The sequence below is a fragment of the Tinamus guttatus genome, unplaced genomic scaffold (assembly GCF_059628265.1).
Source record: "Tinamus guttatus ecotype Peru unplaced genomic scaffold, ASM5962826v1 Tinamus_guttatus_pri_ptg000307l, whole genome shotgun sequence".
NCBI classification, from domain to species: Eukaryota; Metazoa; Chordata; class Aves; order Tinamiformes; family Tinamidae; genus Tinamus; species Tinamus guttatus.
Window position 1 is genome coordinate 3671639 of NW_028288841.1, and position 17291 is coordinate 3688929.

The following is a 17291-nucleotide window of genomic DNA, read 5'->3' on the forward strand; positions in this document are numbered from 1 at the left end:
AGATTCCTTCGAAAGGGAGGAAAATCACTGTTTGAGGGTTAGCTGCTATGGGGTCCTCTCCACATCGCTTCTCCCTGCGCCAAGCAGAGAGCACAGGCATCGTCCCCACATGTGAAGACCAAGACAAAAATGGAAAGAGAAGCCTGGAGAAGTCACCACGCAAACCCTCTTGTAACTATAAAATTCATAGTTTAAAAATCATGCTCTCTTAAAACCACTTTTATTTCTTTTCTTTCCTATTTTTACTGGAAGACTGTAAATAAAGGAAAGTGCAGCCTCCAGCCTATGGTAAGGGTACAAAATCCCAAAATGTCTGAATGATTGGGCACCTTTCTATCGTTAATGTTGGAAACTATTGGGAACTATTGAGCCTTTTCTAATGACAGAATGTTTTAAAAGGCACCCAAGGGTCCCTGCAGGATAAACACCTGCCATGAAGTCACTAGTCGGACCACAATAACGAGCCTCAAGTCCTTTAAATAGAGTGAGCAACAACCGAGGTAACAGAGAATCATTCCAGCATTTAGCAGCCTTCACCTGCCTTTGCTGGAAGGCAGCAGGTAAAACTTAGCACAAGCACTTCACATTTAACAACATTTTTACTTCAGAAAGGATGAAATAAAACAAAAAATTGAAGGGACTGTTATGCAAACAGCAGTGATTTGCATTCTTCTCCTGCAGAGCTCACGCCAGGCCTGAAAACACTACCTGAGCCCAAAGGTGCGTTAGGAACAGCCTTCGCTCTGCTCCAGCGCGCGCGGCCGCCTGTCATCCCGTCACCCCGAGCTGCGGCTGTCGGCGTGGCGCGGCCGCCTGAACCTCCCTGTTGCCTGTGTCTGACCTTGCACGGACGCAACGCAAGGAGACAGCGGCCGCCTCGGCACCGCCGGCGCGGGGCACGGACGGCCACACCAAACTAACATACATCGGGTGGGATCCCGACCCACAGCCCACCTCATGCCTTTGCTTTTGTATAGTCTAGAAGTCAAACAACTTCATTTTTTTTTTTTAAGAAAATCAAATCCGTGCTGCCTCACTAGTGTGAAATCTTGCAACTTCACAGCTTTCCAGACCGCTGTGCTGGCAAATACCAAAGTCATCCAGCAAGAACTGCCCTGTGCTACGTATATATGTATATATACGGCAATGTTGCTCAAAGGTGCTCAGGTGGGATGCTGTGCTTGGCGCTGGACAGTCCCAGGGACCGCCAGATTAGGGAATTTGCAAGGGAAGTCTTCAACTCTACAGTGAGCTGCAGGTTTCCCGGGAAGAGCAAGGAGCCAGCCAACGAATAGCGCGTGACAGTGGCAAATGGGAGGAAGGGACACAGCTCAAGAGAACCCGGTTTTACACACATTGTAATTGCCAGTAAGCACGACATAGATAATATCGACTTTCCTTATCTCTCTGCCAGCCAGTTCTCAAATGCACCATGCCTTAAACAGACTTCTGAAAAGAAATTGTGACTCTTCCACTCAGATATTCAGATTTCCATTAGTAGAAACTGTAGAGTCGCATTTTTTTTCCTCAAGTCACCTATGCCCTTCCTGTGACTTGCTGCTAGCAGAGGCCACAAAGTCTCACCTGCTAGTTTCTGCAAGAAGCCAGCACAAAACTTTCACATAAACACCAAACTTAGTTGAAAACTGCAATGCTGCAACCCCGCAGTTCCAGCACGGAGCCTTGGAGGGAACATAAACCTTCAGCCTCTAGATCTGAAGTCAATCACCCACCGAGGATGGTGGAATTACAGCACAATATTTATTTTGTTTCTTGGAATATTTTAAGCACGCCTCCTCAGAAGTGCTGCCCATGGCAAGCAGAGCTGTCTCCCAGGACAGGGTGGCAGGCACCCTCAGCACAGGGCAACAGCGTGGCCATGGGATCAAGGTCCACAGAGTCCTGTGGAGCTGGGGACGCCAAGTGCCCAGTGTGCTCAGTGACCGAGGGGCCCTGGTGCCAGGTACAACACACTTCTATGCACTGTGCACTTTCTCTTACCTTTTCGGCTCGGGATTCGGCTGTGGTTTGGAATCTTTCCTTTTTTTGGACTCCTTTTTGGAATCCTTTTTTGTCTCCGCTTCGGTGGCAGCGGCCTGAGACACTTTGCCCCCTTCGCCGTCTGCACTTGGCTGTGACCCACCAAGTAACTCTGCCATGTGTTGGCTTTGGGAAATGATTGAAACGCATGCAGGAAGGCCAGCAGCAAAAGTGAAAGAAACAGAAGAAAACATAAAAAAACCCAAAAACAAACAAAAGGAAACTAAAGTGAAAGAAAACAACAACTGAAACCAAATAACAATTGGCAAAGAAGGAATGAACAAGCAAAAGAAAGTCAGAACTAAAAAGGAAAATAAGGAAGCAAAAACTCAGTTTCCATGACGAGATGTAGGAAACTAAATGCAAAGCGAGTGGCAGCCTCGCAACGTGAAACCTGGGCAATGTGTGTCATAACTGAGGATGTTGTTTTCCAGAGGGCTTACAAAAACACATATTTAATTTGTAACACTCCCTTCCTCAGCAGCATATGCAGGATAGCAAGCAACATCTCAAAGTTAATAATGCAGTTTAAAAGAAACAAAGCAGAGAAAGAAGCTGCAATAGATACCATAGCTGTCAACAAAATACATAGGAAAGGAAAAAGCACAGCTCCACTTCCTACAGTGAAAGATGTGCCACATTTCAGAGAAGGGAATGGGGCTACTTCTGAAACTGAAATTGTTTTGCAACAGCAGCAAGAACCATTTCAATTGTGTTTAGCAATTTCTGAACTTACGTCACACTGACTCTTAATGAGACTCAGGTGCCTAAGGGCTTAAATCACTTCTGAATATTAAGATTTGATGCTGCTGAAAATGTAACTGTTGCAAATTGTCAGATTCCCTAAGATAGCAATTAAACCAGTATTTTGTTTACTTCCATTTGTTCAACTTGTGACTGTGGCAAGTACTTCAACTCTGCGGTGTCTAGAACCGCAGCTAGCAGGTGCCTGGGCAAGAAAGTTAAACCTCCCCATTTCTGGATCCTGCACGTGCATTTTTATTGCTTACATTAAACAGCAACGAAACAAACAAACAGACCGACTAAGCCACTAGAAGCGTTGCTGCCAAACATCTGCTGCAAAAGCAAACTGAGGACTGCTGTGCATTATTCAAGGCAGCCTGAATTTGACAAAGTCATTCCTTGCTGGCAGGGCATTGCTAGTCAAGAGTAATTCCTTACCTGTTGCCATGAACATGTGATGCACAAAAGGCAAAGCTGTAGTGGAGTAAGGTGGGGTCAATCATAGCTCCATTTTCTGCGCGCTCTAGCAAATCTCTGAGGTAGCAGAGATGTCTGTGACAGCCTCTCACTCCGTTACGTGCACAATACTCATCTAGCACAAAGACCTGGCCAGGACTAAACCAGCCCTGTTTAGAAATAAAGAGACTTGATTTTAAATATAGGTTATTAAATACAATTGCTATCAGATCTGGAGGTGCAGTGGTCAACTGTTCTAATAAAATACAAACCTAATGCTACATAAATAAAAAAACAAAGAGAGAAGGAGAGAGAGAAAGGTCACTGTTAACTCAAACAACACAGTCTGCACAACATCCCTCAGGCACAGCATATATTCCGTGCAATTGTTAACACAAACGTTTTATGCTACCTTAAAGGGAAATGTCATTTAATATGCTGAAAAGTTAGGCCAATTCATATTGGTGCCCAGCAATAAAAAAAAAAAGACATCTTTAAGAGATGACAAAGGCTTCATCATTTAAATAGCATGAAATAGTGCTTTTACTTTTGGGACAGGATTGTACATTTGGTCCTGAGCAAGAAGATTGACCTGGGGGAGGACATGGAGGATTATACTGAATATAAGGACTTCTCTTGCATCTGGCAAGGACAGGAATGAGCTGAAGACAGAGGAACACAGCTCTGCAGTACCAGCAAGGGACATTTCACATCGTCCCTATCTGTTTACCACTGGTGACACACTCTGAGATCACCCACCACCGGCAGGTCAGCATTCCTTGGCATCGAAGGAAACGCAAGCTCTGCTAACGAGCAGGGTTTCTTTAAGCATCCAGAAATTTCAAATTATTTCCGTCTGTCGGTCCTATGGGCCTGGTGATACACAGCTCGTCATACGATGAGGAGGACGCCGTTCCAGTGCAGCGCTCGAATGCAGGTGAATGTCCTGGGACAGCCCATGTGGAAAGCGCCTCTGCCTTCACCGAAGGCACTAGCAAGGATGAGAGTGTTCCTGTAGAATGCTTTTCAGAATGCTGCAAAACCATCAATATTTACATGGAAATTTGGGTGCTAAACAATTGCTAAGACGCAGCTCTGGAATGCATCAAGCTGCAAAATCTTTCATCGTTTAATTGAAAAGTTCCTGCAGCGGGCGGGAGAGTAGTTGAGGCAGAGCACTGCCCCTATAGGCAACTTCTTTGCCACCCCATCTGTTACCCCAAATGCTACATCTTAGAAACAACACTGCTGTGAAAGATTAAAATATATTTTCTACCACTCAGATGACACCAAATCTTTTCTAGATGCCAAAATAGCTGCTTTGAAAAGAGTTGAAGAAATATCAATTAAGAGCTCAAAGACATAGAGAAGGATTTGCTCATCCTTATTGGGCCAACTCCAAAACAGATTGAGAAAAGAATTAAAATAATGAGGGGAAAATGATAGATATAGGGAGTAGCTACAGTTCTGGGATCACTAGAAGTGCACATTTCAAAACGAAGCCACAGAACAATGCAGATGGGACAGCACTCTGGAAGGTTATTTTTTGGGGAGGGGTATATTTGCCTTCATTGCTTTTTCTGATATTTTTTGTTTGTTGGTTGGCTGTACTGTGCTTGATTCTGGATTTCTTTATCTTCATCTTGCCTGTTCGTTACAGTCTTGGACAATCTCTTCACCTTGCTTGTTTTCATTACAAATCTTTGGAGAACAGGCATGCCCAAAATATGGAAAATAAGTATGCCCAAAACATGGAAACATCTTAACTGCTGTGAAATAGAAAGGGGTGTCAATTTGATTGCTGAGGTGTATATGTAGTTTAAGAGATTATATTCATTTAATGTATACAAAGAACTCAATCCTTATGGGGTGCAATATTGGCCCTACAGTCCATGGGAAGGCTGGCATTAAGTACATTGGAGAGAGATATCGAGGCCAGAGCCTGGTGTCAAGCAAGACAGGAAGATGGTTTTGTTGATATGGAGCTCACCACATTTGAGTCCCCCGGCCTGGGGTCTGCAGAAGTGCTGGTCCTCCATTGGAAAGAAGGAAAGGGGTTGAACACTCAAGATCTCTTCCATGGCTCATTGAAAGGCAGCTCGAGCAGACTAAACCTGCTATTGTGATACCTCATGACAGTATGCCAAAGTAGACCATGGGTAGAGTGATCCAGAGCCTTTTGCATGAAAGCAAGGAAGAGGAAGAACCCTTCCTCAGATTGCAGAAAGATTAATTAGAGAGGGTGCGGTTAGCAACAGGTTGGAAATGACAGAGGTAGGAAATTAAGAACCTGCTCCCATCCTCTGCACGTGCTCAACAGAGCTACAAAGGGGCCACTAATGCTGCTCCCTTCAACCCCTGAGCAGACTCAAGATTTGATGAAGGCCGGGAAGATCCTGGCTCTTGATTAAAATTCGCCTGGCACAGCCAACTGACAACAAGGGAGGCTGGTAAAACGCAACCAGCAGCGGCACACTGGGTATCTCACCTCAACACAAGTAGGTACAGCTCAGTTTGGTCTCCCAGCTGGTAGGCAACTGCGTGTGGAAACGTAGAGGGGACATCGCAGGGAGGCTGCAGAGCCCAGGAGCTTGACTGACCATTCTTAAGAAGCCAAATCGCACCGAAAAGTGGCCACATCTACCAAGCACCGGTGGGGAGTGCAATGGGAGCTTTCAAGACAGGTAAAGCTAGGCTTAGTTGGGAAGTCTGAAGCACTGGCAATTTATTTAAAGTTAAATGTGGTTTCTGCAAAAATCACGAGGGAAAAAAAATCATTTTTCCATAGATGAATTTTATCATTTACCACCGACAACACAAACCACTTCACTTTGGTGGCCTATTTTACCAGCCTCTTGTTCTGACCCCTTCACATGAGTTCTACTAGGCTGGGCACTCTGGAACATGACTTTTCTTCATTAAATGCCAGGAGGTACCATGTGAACCCCACAAATGCCAGCAAGTAGGCTGGAAGTCCCAGGAAGAGTCCAAGGGCAGTCTCAGAGAGAACGCAAGCATCCAAGCCGAAAGGTAGGAAGACCCAGTGTGGGGTCAATACGAAGCTAGGAGAGCCGCGTACTCCTCCTCTATCTGAAAGTCCACGGAAAGCTGCGGATGTGCTATCAGTTTGTGGAAGATTGGTGAGAACCCTCCGTAGGCAACGCAGACAATGCTCTTCCCCTTTCTCCAGCACGGTGCTCTCTGCCAGCAAACATCACTTCTGCCATAGCTGAGATTAGTCACAGCCTGTTTGTTTTCATAGAGATGCCTGGCTCTGCCAGAGAGTGGGCTTGCATTAACATTGTTTAACCTGGTTCCACGGAAAGGAGACAAAGCTGAGTTAATCTCCTGGTAGGAGGGTAAGCCGCTGAATCTGGGGAGGCCTTCCCTGGCAATTCCATGTCCACATTTGGAGACGCGTGGACAAAAGAGGCGTGACAAGGCAAAGCTCCAAGGGACCTTGCATGTGAATATCCTACAGGAATTGCCCAGCAGCACACAGAACGGACAGGGAAGGCTTACCACAGACTTACAATCTCCTACAGGCAAGCCAGCACAGCGGTATCGCCAACTTCCCCCAGACGTATCAGGAGCAATAGGGCTCTGCTGTTGAATGCAAGTCTTGAGGTCAGTCTGTTTTTTGCTTCATAATCAGGGAAAACATACTAAAACAGAGGAAAGACGCATGTGAAATCCAAGCGTGGGTGAACACAGCCCATTACTCTCTTCTTTACAATGCTCTGTAATGGGAGATTTGATAGAAGATGGTTAACTGGTGATACTCCTCTCCGAAGAGGCACAAGTCTTGGTGCAGAGGGAAGCTCTATCATCACTCCAGTACCTCCTAGCAAGAGAGCCTGAACATCTTGATAGTAAGCGGCAGTATGGCTGGTAGGTTGCTTGAAGAAAAACATTATTAAATATTTTCTGTGATGGTCTCATGCCTCTCCTTCAGCCATGAACTTTGTTCTGAGGTCACAGCTGTCACCAGGCCCGAGACCTCACAGACAAACCAGCTGCAAGCCAACCTGTCAGACATGCATGGGTGGGAATGGTCTTCCTAGTGTCAGCCATGCGTGGGGAGCAGAAGCTGCATGCCAAATTCACTGCCTGCTGGAGCAAAGACCTTGGATGGAACCAGTGAGGAAGCTGCCGTAGGCAAGATAACAGTCCCATGGAGCCTACTCATATCACCTGTACACATGTGGGTAAGGTGCATGCTGCAGTCTTCACCCACCCCATCCTTACCTCAAGGGATGTTCCTCCTAGTCCTATCCCTTGTGAGGAAGAAGATAATTTGCTGTTGCTAATGGCACTTACTGGACCTTACAGGACCTTAATCTTTTCTGAGGCTTGAATTAGGTGCAAGAAGTGCAGCGGATGAGAGGAGTACCACGGTGGAGGGGAGTTGGAGGAAAAGATTAAAGACCAAAAGTCATGTTGCAACTGCTGCTGTGTTCCCGCATTGCTGCTTGTAAGAAAAAGCTGCTCAATAGCCCCAGTTCCAGGCACTGTCCAGCTGACAGGTGTGAAGACAACCTCCTGGGGTGTTCCTTCTGCAGAACAAGCCAATGATGACAACCCCGTGTGGAGGTTTCTGTGCACCACAAGGAAATCGGGAGGGCCAGGGTCCGTCCCATGCCTCTCAGGACACAACTTGCACCTCAGGAAAAGCTTCATCTTGTTGCTTTGTTAGAAACTCAGAGTGCAGTTCTCCTCCTCACCTAAACCCTGAGAAATCCATTGCTCAAGTCATACTGTTAGAGGTCATTTGTCTTTTATATCCTCAGAGCTCCTAAGATCCACAAATCCACAAATGCATTAAGATCCACAGCCCCCTGGACAAAGGCTACCAGCTCCTGGAGAATCCCAGTGGCATGGCCATGCAGCAACGGGTTGAGAGTTGCAACTTGTGCTCATTAGAACAATCAGGATGGGCATGTGATTATGTGAGCGAGGAGAGACTGCAGGCCTATCTCTGCAGAATGTCTACCTGGTCCCTCCTGTTACCTGCTCATAAACAGGCACAAGGCTGGGCCACAGCTAATCCTCGAGTGACTCCATTGACATGGGAAGTGGTACCAGACCGGCATCTTTTCCCTGTTCTTTCATCCATAAACTTCTGGAGGGCAGTGCAGGCCGCTGCAAACACTGCCTCTGCCCTCTATTGTACATCCCAAAACAGGAGTTTGTCTTTATAGGAAGAAACATTATCAGCATAGTAAACAGAAACGATAAAGGCAGGATTTCTGGTGAAGAACAGCAGCCAGTTCACTGCAGCCTTCCTCTCAAAAGAAAATATCTCTGGGCCAAATTCAAACCTGGTGTAAACAGGAGTCAAATCTTCCAGCACCAAGGGGATTAGCCCCCACTTGCACTACCTTTGACTTTGCTGCTTGATGTTTATACCACTAGAGACCAAAGAATATACTTGCCAGACAAGAATAGGAATCATTAAGTCTGTGGTCCAAAGTGAGGCGCTGAACCATCTCAAAGAGTGAAGCGTGGTCAAAGTTACAGGGATTGGAAGAGATAAATTCATCCATGCCATGCTTTTGAGCTCTATCTGCATCTGTTCATTTATACATATAGAGAAAGACACCATTTAGAGAGATGTAACACATTTTAGTTGACATATACAACAGAAAAATATACTGTATGAAGCATGAAAGCTAAATATCGCCCCTTTCCTGCATTAACTTTTATCTTCCCAAGCTACAAATTATATTCTTTACCTCCCATTGTCAACTTGCATCAGTTATGGACTATCTTATTGCATTTAGGCAAAAGATTTTAGAATTAACATCTTGTCAACTGCTCATTATAGTGCATTTTTTTCTGTACTTAAAAACAGAACACAAACCAGTAACTTATTCTGTATCTTACAATACACTATGAGTTAACAGAATTTTGGCTCACATAAGTAAGTTAGCTCCTATTTAGTTAGTTGCAGTTAATTATAATAGATTCTGCCATTCTAATGAAGTTATAGCTGTAGCATTTTCTCTAAATTTACTAGGTTTTCTAGGTATCAAACCAGTCACATTTTCTTTACCCAAATGCCAATGTTTGTCTCCCCACAGCATTTTTTTTATGGCAACTTTAAGTGCTATCTCAAAGAAATAAAAAGATGCTCTTTTAAGCATTGCTAACAAGTTAAATTGATATGTAATTTGTTATCACTCAGAAAGTAACCTGATAGTGTGCTGGAGCTGCCAGTCATCCTGACAGAGGGACACAATTTCCTCTGCTTGGTTTATGAGCTGCCATTTTTTTTTGTGAATTAATAGCCTCAACGTATTCACACTTCTCTGCTTTGGATGACGTTTACAGGCACTAAGTCCTAGGGACTAATTAATTAATCTCAACATGGTTAACTAAAAATACACCAAATTCCCCGGTTGAAATGAAGCCGCCAATCTAGCCTGGGTGCGGCCAGCCGGGACCCTGCCGGGAGCCGGCTTTGTTCTACCAGCGACCACGGAATTAAAAGACACCTTTCACTCGGTTTTGTCTGCACTCAGCTTCCTACTATATGGGCTCTTGCCAAATCCTCGGCAGATAGAATAGGATTTAAATCCTTTCCCTGTTTATAACCTCCTAGGGGAACTGGGTGGCCTTGAAACAATGTGGCTGAAAGGACACAAAAAATGCAGTTTTCCGCACTAGCAGTATATGGCAACTCTATTTGTTTTAAAACAAAATTGCTCTTTAGCAGGAGAAACAAAAAATCCTTAATTAAAAAAAAAGGAAAGAAAAAAAGATGCTTTAAATGGTAGAAGAGTATTCTTTTATATATCTTTTGCTGAACTATTTAACATGAACCTGTGAAGGGCTGGTATGTCTTCCTAAATATCTCACTCATGCCTTTGCTCTCACATATTACTAATTATTGAAAGCAACCTCTACATTTTCTGTATAGTCTGTCATTAACTATATACAAATCATATAAATAACATCACCCACCGGAAAGAAAACAGACAAATTAAAACACGCAACATTTCAATTAGCTGCTAGCAATACTTATTAATTCAGCAGTTGTTGGCAATTTTCCTCATTAAAACGCTGCTGAATAACAAAAAAAAATGTTTTTGGGGGGTCTCTGTTTGTGGGGCTGTCCCCGGCGCACAGAGCCCTGGTGGTCCCGCTGTCCCCGTGCCGGCGACGCCGCGCGCGGCTCGGGGACGGCGATGCCGCGCGGCGGCCGCGCGCGTGAGGGTGGCCCGGGGCCCGTCCCCGGCGCGCGGCACCTCGGCGGCTCGCGCAGCCCGCGGCTCGCTCCGGCAGCGGGCTGGCTTCTCGCCGCCGTGACACATTCCTGCCCCGTCGCCTCTGTCCCTCTGGGCCAGGATCGATGCAGGCGAGCGCGCTAGCGAAGGTTGCGCTCACGCTGCTTCCCATTGCACTGCTAGCGCCCACAAAATGCTCCAGCAGATATTACCAGACTATTTTTAATAGGCGGTTGCTCTGCCTGGTTCCTCGGCGTAGACTGCAAGCTGACAAATTGGCTGGAGGCCTTAATTTGCCAGCTTCACTCAGAGATTTTATTACTTTTCAATTAGGAGCCCTGAGATGCTGTCAATCCTCTTGCTCAGCGAACGAGGCTCTGGGAAGTGAGTAAATCAGCGGGAAGTTCGCAGAGTCCCCTAGCCCTTTTGTTGGTGACCTTTTTTTTGAGCAGATGTGCTGGGAGACCTGTTAGAAATGCACATTTCTGACTCCAAGCTAGCAAGCTTCCCTCCACCACCACTTCCCATTCCCTTACCAAGGTGGACACAGAGCAGATAGATCCTCAGGGAAGCAGTGGAGGCTTCGCTGCCTTGGATGGAGCTGGGGATCTGTCCTGGGCTTTTAAGGTCACCCCTGAGGACTGCCCTGGGGCTTCGCTTGGCAGCTGCCCATGCGTTTCCAAGAGGGATGAAACACAGGAGCTCTGCTCAGGCGGGGAGCTAAAATGCAGCTTTCTGACATGAGATGAGCAGCTGCAGTTCTCGACGCTGCAGCTCGCGCCCGTTCAAAGCACCCTCCAAAGCAACGCGCCCAGCCCAGGCGCAAGCGAGGTGTGACTGGAACCGGAGATGTCTCTGGAGGATGGTGACACGCACATGGATTTTGCTTAGAGGTAACATTCGCCCTGCCTAAGCGCTGAGAATGTTTGGGAATAACAAGGAGCGCGTCAAAAGGGCTGAACCTGCGCTAAACTCACCTTCCCTTGATCAACCAGTATGTGGCAAATGCACCGTGCAACCTGCAGTTTGTTTCTGCATTTTGGTCTTTTCTAAAGGGATCATTTAAAGAAATTAAATTTAGAAATCAGTATTGTTTCGAAAGCAGTAATTTTCCTAGAAAACACAAAAAGACGAGGATAGATCTAAATATATTGTTCCTTCACTCCAGACAGCTGATCTGTGATTTAAAATAATGCTTGCATCTGCATACGAAATGACAGTTTTATATATAATCCATCCTCCTCCAAAATGGCTTGCACGGTTTGAATGAGGTTTTAACGAAACTGCAAAACGAAAACAGCTAGTACTCCCACCCAAAATCTACGACTAACTTGCAAATGCTTTAACTCTGCTGTTCCAGGCAGGTGCGGTTGCTTTTTTGACCCTGCGGTATTACTCTAGCTTAAAAAGAAAGGACAAACCAAAGAAAGAAAGTTATCTGATGCTCCAGTAATTTCCAATCCCTTTCCAAGCTGCTGTGCCAAGCTAGCGGGAGCGTCTTTGTTTGGGGCCCAGACAAAACGATGCTGCAGGCCCAGAGAAGTCACCTTGCATGTCTGGAGTAGCTGCACTCAGATGCAGCTGAGAGGTGTTCGCTGGTGGTCTCCAAAGGGAGCCTGCAAGCAAAGGCAACTTGGGCAGGGCAGGTACCCTGAATCTTTATACTGGAAAACTGAGCCTGAATCTTTATACTGCAATTTTAATCTTACAGGGCTGTGTTTTCCTGAATACTGCTTTCATTTGCTTTTTGCTCATTTTTCTCCAGTTTGCATTCTAGACTGACTGCGTTAGCGAGCCCTCTGTCAAACACCCATTTTGTGCAAGTGTTTGAAATCTGAGTCTCACAAATCTGTCAGCGTCAGGAATGCAAAGATTTAAATAACAACAATAATAATAATGAAAAACAAAGAATTGTCCCACCATTCTGTCCTAGGAGGGCTTCCTTGCCATTTATGCTGGTCATTTAACAAGGAAGAGACTAAATGGTCAAATAGTCCAGTCTTGGATTTTTAAAAATGTATTTCACTGCCCTCTGCATTTCTTTTGCTACAGCAAAAATTTTGGCAGATTTTGCTCTGCGAATGGTGAAGTTAAAACGGGGGACAAGCTCCATAAAAGAATTCTTGTTATAAAAGGCTATAGGTAGCCATTTTATCATAAGAATTTTTTACTCCGGATTCATTTCTTTTCATTAATGAGTGACTTTGTTTTAGTACCAAAGGCGACTGAACACTCAGGAAATTTTACAACACATTTGTTTGTTAAAAATAAATAAATAAAAAAAAACAAAAAAAACAAAAACTGTAAATTAAAAGGTGACTTTGTATCTTACTCATCTGGAAAATGTGTGCTTGTCATATCTGCTTGACATTACAAGAATGAAGATGTGGTTTGGACAGTAACAAACAATGACACTAGTCAACCTCATCAGGAGACATGAAATAAAGGAATGACAATGATTGATGGCAGCTATTCATTTACAGATATTTCTAGAAAAGTCTTCGCCGGCGTGGTCGGGCAAGTTCTGCAGCGGGAGCGAGGGGGAGCCCGGCCGGCGGCGCCCGGAGCCGCGCGGGGCTCTCCTTGCGCTCCCGCTGCCGCGTCCCGCCTCACCCTGCCACCAGCCTCCGCTCGCTCCCCAGGACCTCAGCCCTTTATCCTACGTTAGGAGACAGCTTTACATTTAACCTGCGTTTTAGTCCTTTGTTTTATTGCTTTTCCCCTGCTGCAAGCGTAAATCCTGCTCGACCTAAAGCTTTAGTAAACAATTAAGAGTTTTCCTGTAAATCACCAGACACACTATGCGCTGAATTGAGACCTAAGTTATCTAACGTTCGGCTGTTAAATAAATAAGGATTTGCAGTATGCACTTACATGTTTCCTCGTGTGACAAGTTAAACACACATTTTAGAAAGCAGCTATTTATAATACAAAACATTGTTTCACAGCATTTTTTATAACTATTTAAAAATATTTTGAATTGGACGACTGCAGAAACCTGTGAATTTATATTTCATAAGTTAGAGCCCCATGCTTCTTAAAGCACGTAGAAGTGATTTACAGCCTGTTTTTAAATTCATGCAAGTTATGTCAGAACTGAATAACATTTTAATTCTGCATTCCTGCAATGAAGCATCTGCAAGTTGACAATACAGAAGACACAGCAGCGTTCTCATGATACCTCTATCTATCTAAAAATAATAAAGCAATTAAAGCACAAAACTATGAAAATAATCTAATAGGAAAGCAAAGCATTGTAGTGCAAATATATGTAATGTTGCCAAACTCAAATTCATTCATTCATTCACTCTTTCTTTCTTTCTTTCAGTGAGGCAAAAATCTGTATTTCAATCAAATTAACTTTTTTTTTTGTGGTAAAGTCTGATAAAAATCCTCTTTGGAAATCCAAACATTTAGAAAGCAAAAAAGGAAAGAAAAAAGAAAGTGTCTGCTGAGAAGGAATTCTGCCTGCTACCCAGGGGTATATTTATACACACGCGCACATACTCACACACAGAAAACGGAAGAAAAAAGGAACAAAAGGAAAAAGAAGAAAAAGGAGTCTTGTTTGATGGCCAGGAGGGATGACACCGCCTGTTCCTTCTCATAGTTGCATTCAGATATTCCGGATACATATTTGCCAGCTCTCGTGACCCACTGATGCTATTCCCTCCTAAGGAAAGCAGGCGCTCGCCAGGTATTTGAGAAGCGAGCTTTTAACAGCAATACAGGATTTGGATATTTAAGACTGAGCAAAAACTTAGGGAAAAGTCTCTCTTAATGCATAAGCTCATTCTTCTGCCTTTTCAAAGGAGGTACTCTAATAGGAAAAGGTAACAATTAAGGGGCAAAAATAACTTTTCCCGTAGCTTTAGAAAGCAGTGCTTTGGCTGGTGTCCGAGCCCAGAATTATTGATTTTGGTGGTTTGCGATAATTTGGGGGAGGGTAGAAGCCCCTTGGTGAGTAATGGATTTAGCGGGGAGTGGGGTCAGCCTTCCTGCGTGGTGCAAACACGGAGCAGAGCAGAGAGCTGCTGCAATAGCCCCCTCCAGGGTGTCGGTGCGAGGGGGCTCTCAGGCCGCGGTGACCTGGGGTGCTCACGTGGGGACGGGGGCGTTGGGCTCCCTGGAGTCCCTCCCTGCCTGCCCTACCTTGCCAGGCTTTGAGGTGTCCACGTTAGCCCCGCTGGAGCGCTACACCCAGCTAAGCATCGCTTAACGGAGAGCAACGGTACTGCCGGAGCGCAAACCGATCTGCTTTGCAGGCAGGAAGCAGTCAACGGGATGTAAATTCCATGAAACAAAAGGAGGCATTATTTACAGTTTTATTGTGATGTTAATTAATATTTACATCTTGGAATGGAAAATTGGAAATGTTAATGATTGGCTTTGCTAAGAGGATCGGTTGATGCCAATGTGAAAGCCAGGGAGAGAAGGCAATTATGCAAACATCACATGCATCCTAATTTCAGTATGGAGACTTACATTTCAAACCTAAATTGAGGAAAATAACATGGAAAATTTATACTACAAAATCTAAACATGAGAAAGATTTAAGAGAGAGAGATAGAAAAAAAAAAGCACATTGCATATGTCAGATAATCTAGTCTGATTATCTGAGCTGTGCTAGCTACAGGGAAGCACTTACCCTTGAGTCCAGCTAGAAGTTAGCAGGGTAAGAAGGAACAAACCAGAATAACATAAAGACTAGCAACAAGGCTCAGGAAAGCAGACAGGAGCCCTAACCTAGCAGCTAAATATTTGGGTTCAAGCAAAGAATGAAAAAGAAACTTAAAAAGAACAAAACCAACCAAAAGAAAATGACACTTACAGCTGAAAATTTCTTATGAAGCTCGACAGACCTAGCTGCTTATTATGGGGAACAAATCATTATAAATTCTCAAAGCAACCAACTCTTTGTATATGGTGTGACCAACAGTCATTAAATATAAACAGACATTAAAAAAAGAAATATAACCACAAGTGATATGTAAAACAATTACTGACCAATCTTTCATGTTAAAAAGAAAAGTTTAAAAAAATGAATGTGGAGCATGTTTGGAAATTTTGTTTAATGTATCACTAACACAAAACGAACAAAGATTGGTACTGTCAGACAAGTGACCACTTTTATGAAGCTTAAATATTGCCAAAATGTGTAATATGTATTGGCAGCATTATTAACTATAATACTGTGCATGATTTCAACAGTAAACAAGAACAGTTTTGTTTTTTTCTTCTATAATGCAAATATTGGAGAAAAGCATAGCTTTGCGTTAATGGATTTTTTTCTTTTAAATTGTAGCAAAATAAAAAAAAGCAAAACTTGTCACACTAACAGGTATTGTTCACCCACATAAAAGGGATTGTAGACTCATACAAAAATTAATGAATAGCAGGATCTATTTTTTTCAGTACTTAAATTGCAAATAAAACATACACCACCCTTGCTTAGAGCTGTCTGTTTACTTCCAAGTCAAATACTAATATCGAACTAGAGATGAACATTTCAATATTGCATTAAGTTTCTATTTGCTAAGTCAAATTGGGTGGGAACCAAATGAATTTGCTAGTACTCCCAAGGTTTCCCAGCACCAAAATACATTTTTCTCAGGTTTCTGCTTAACCGACAGCTCCATAAACAGGAGTGGAGGGCTGGATTTTTTCTGCATGTGCATGCATGCGCATGTGCCGTCTCTGACTGCTACAACATGAAAACCATCACAACAATTACTAGTCAAATTCCTGAGCTTTTACTTTTTTGCGAATCCTTCATTTACCATAGGTTCTAATAAGCACGCAAAATATGCCAAGTATAAAGATAAATGTACAAGAATAAAATGTCTCAAAAAAGTCCTTACCTTTTTGCAGGAAAAAAGAAAGAAAAAAACACAAACCAAGAAAACGAAACAATCACACACCAAGACCCTTTTTTAAAATGCAATACTTGATATGTCTGAATTTAAATACTTCATGACTTGAGATATGTATTTTTATAATTAAGACTCCCGATAAGCCATCATATGTGGTGTGCATGACTCACTTGTGCTCTTCATTATTTAACTTCAGCACCCAATGATTTTTGCAATGAACATTGCCACATATAAACATTAAAACATGGAAACCAAATAGGCCTTGCTGCTGAGATGAATGGGTGCTAGAGCGTGCTTCCCTCCTCCTCCTCTTGGATGAAGGTCCTGTGCCCAAAGAGCTTTCAAGGGGCTCCAGATCCAAACGAGGAGATGGAAATAAGACTGAGGACAAAACATGCTCCACCTGCCAAGCACAGAAAATTCTCCAGGCCTGATGCGTGAGGGATGGGAGAAGGCTGGAGGGAAAGGTGCTTCCCCAGCGTGAAGGTTTTACGCTACGCTAATCTGCAGGGCCACACTGGGACGAGCAATAGTGCATCCTCTGTGCACCGAGGACGCAGCACGCAGCCCTCTGGGATGTGACCAGCTGAGGGTCCCTTCCGCATCGCTTATCGGGGAAGGAGCCATAACCTGCATCTCCCTTGTGACACGGGAGGTTTTTAGCACTTAAAAAGGCAACCATGGAACACGAAGGCTTCCCACCACAAATGGATGAAGGACCCATGCCTGCAAGTTTTTGATTAAACATTCTGGATTGAGATAAACACAATCCCTGCAAGTGCATCCAGGTCAGCACGAAGCCACCAGGTCTGAAGGCTAATCACACAGACTAAACCTCCCACTTCCAGGAGGCCAATTCCTACCTCCCATTCTGGCTTTCTGAGCGGTGAGGACCCGCTGCTTTACACCGTTCACCCCCTAAAGTCAATGACCTGAATAAGACAGACAG

General features: G+C 44.2%; 1 protein-coding gene across 10 annotated transcripts in view; it reads right to left on the reverse strand.

Moving 5' to 3' along the window:
• Positions 1 to 17291, reverse strand: part of CADPS (calcium dependent secretion activator) — a 198121-nt gene that overhangs the window by 71344 nt on the left and 109486 nt on the right. For 8 of the 10 annotated variants that reach the window (XM_088528269.1, XM_088528265.1, XM_088528268.1 and 5 more), the window contains exons 12-13: positions 8676 to 8812; positions 3223 to 3410 (exon numbers count right to left, since the gene is read on the reverse strand). In XM_088528269.1, coding sequence (XP_088384395.1) covers positions 3223 to 3410; positions 8676 to 8812 — 325 coding nt within the window. Of the gene's footprint in view, positions 1 to 2001; positions 2167 to 3222; positions 3411 to 8675; positions 8813 to 17291 lie in introns of all 10 variants that reach the window. The other 2 variants (XM_088528272.1, XM_088528271.1) reach the window with 1 other exon arrangement.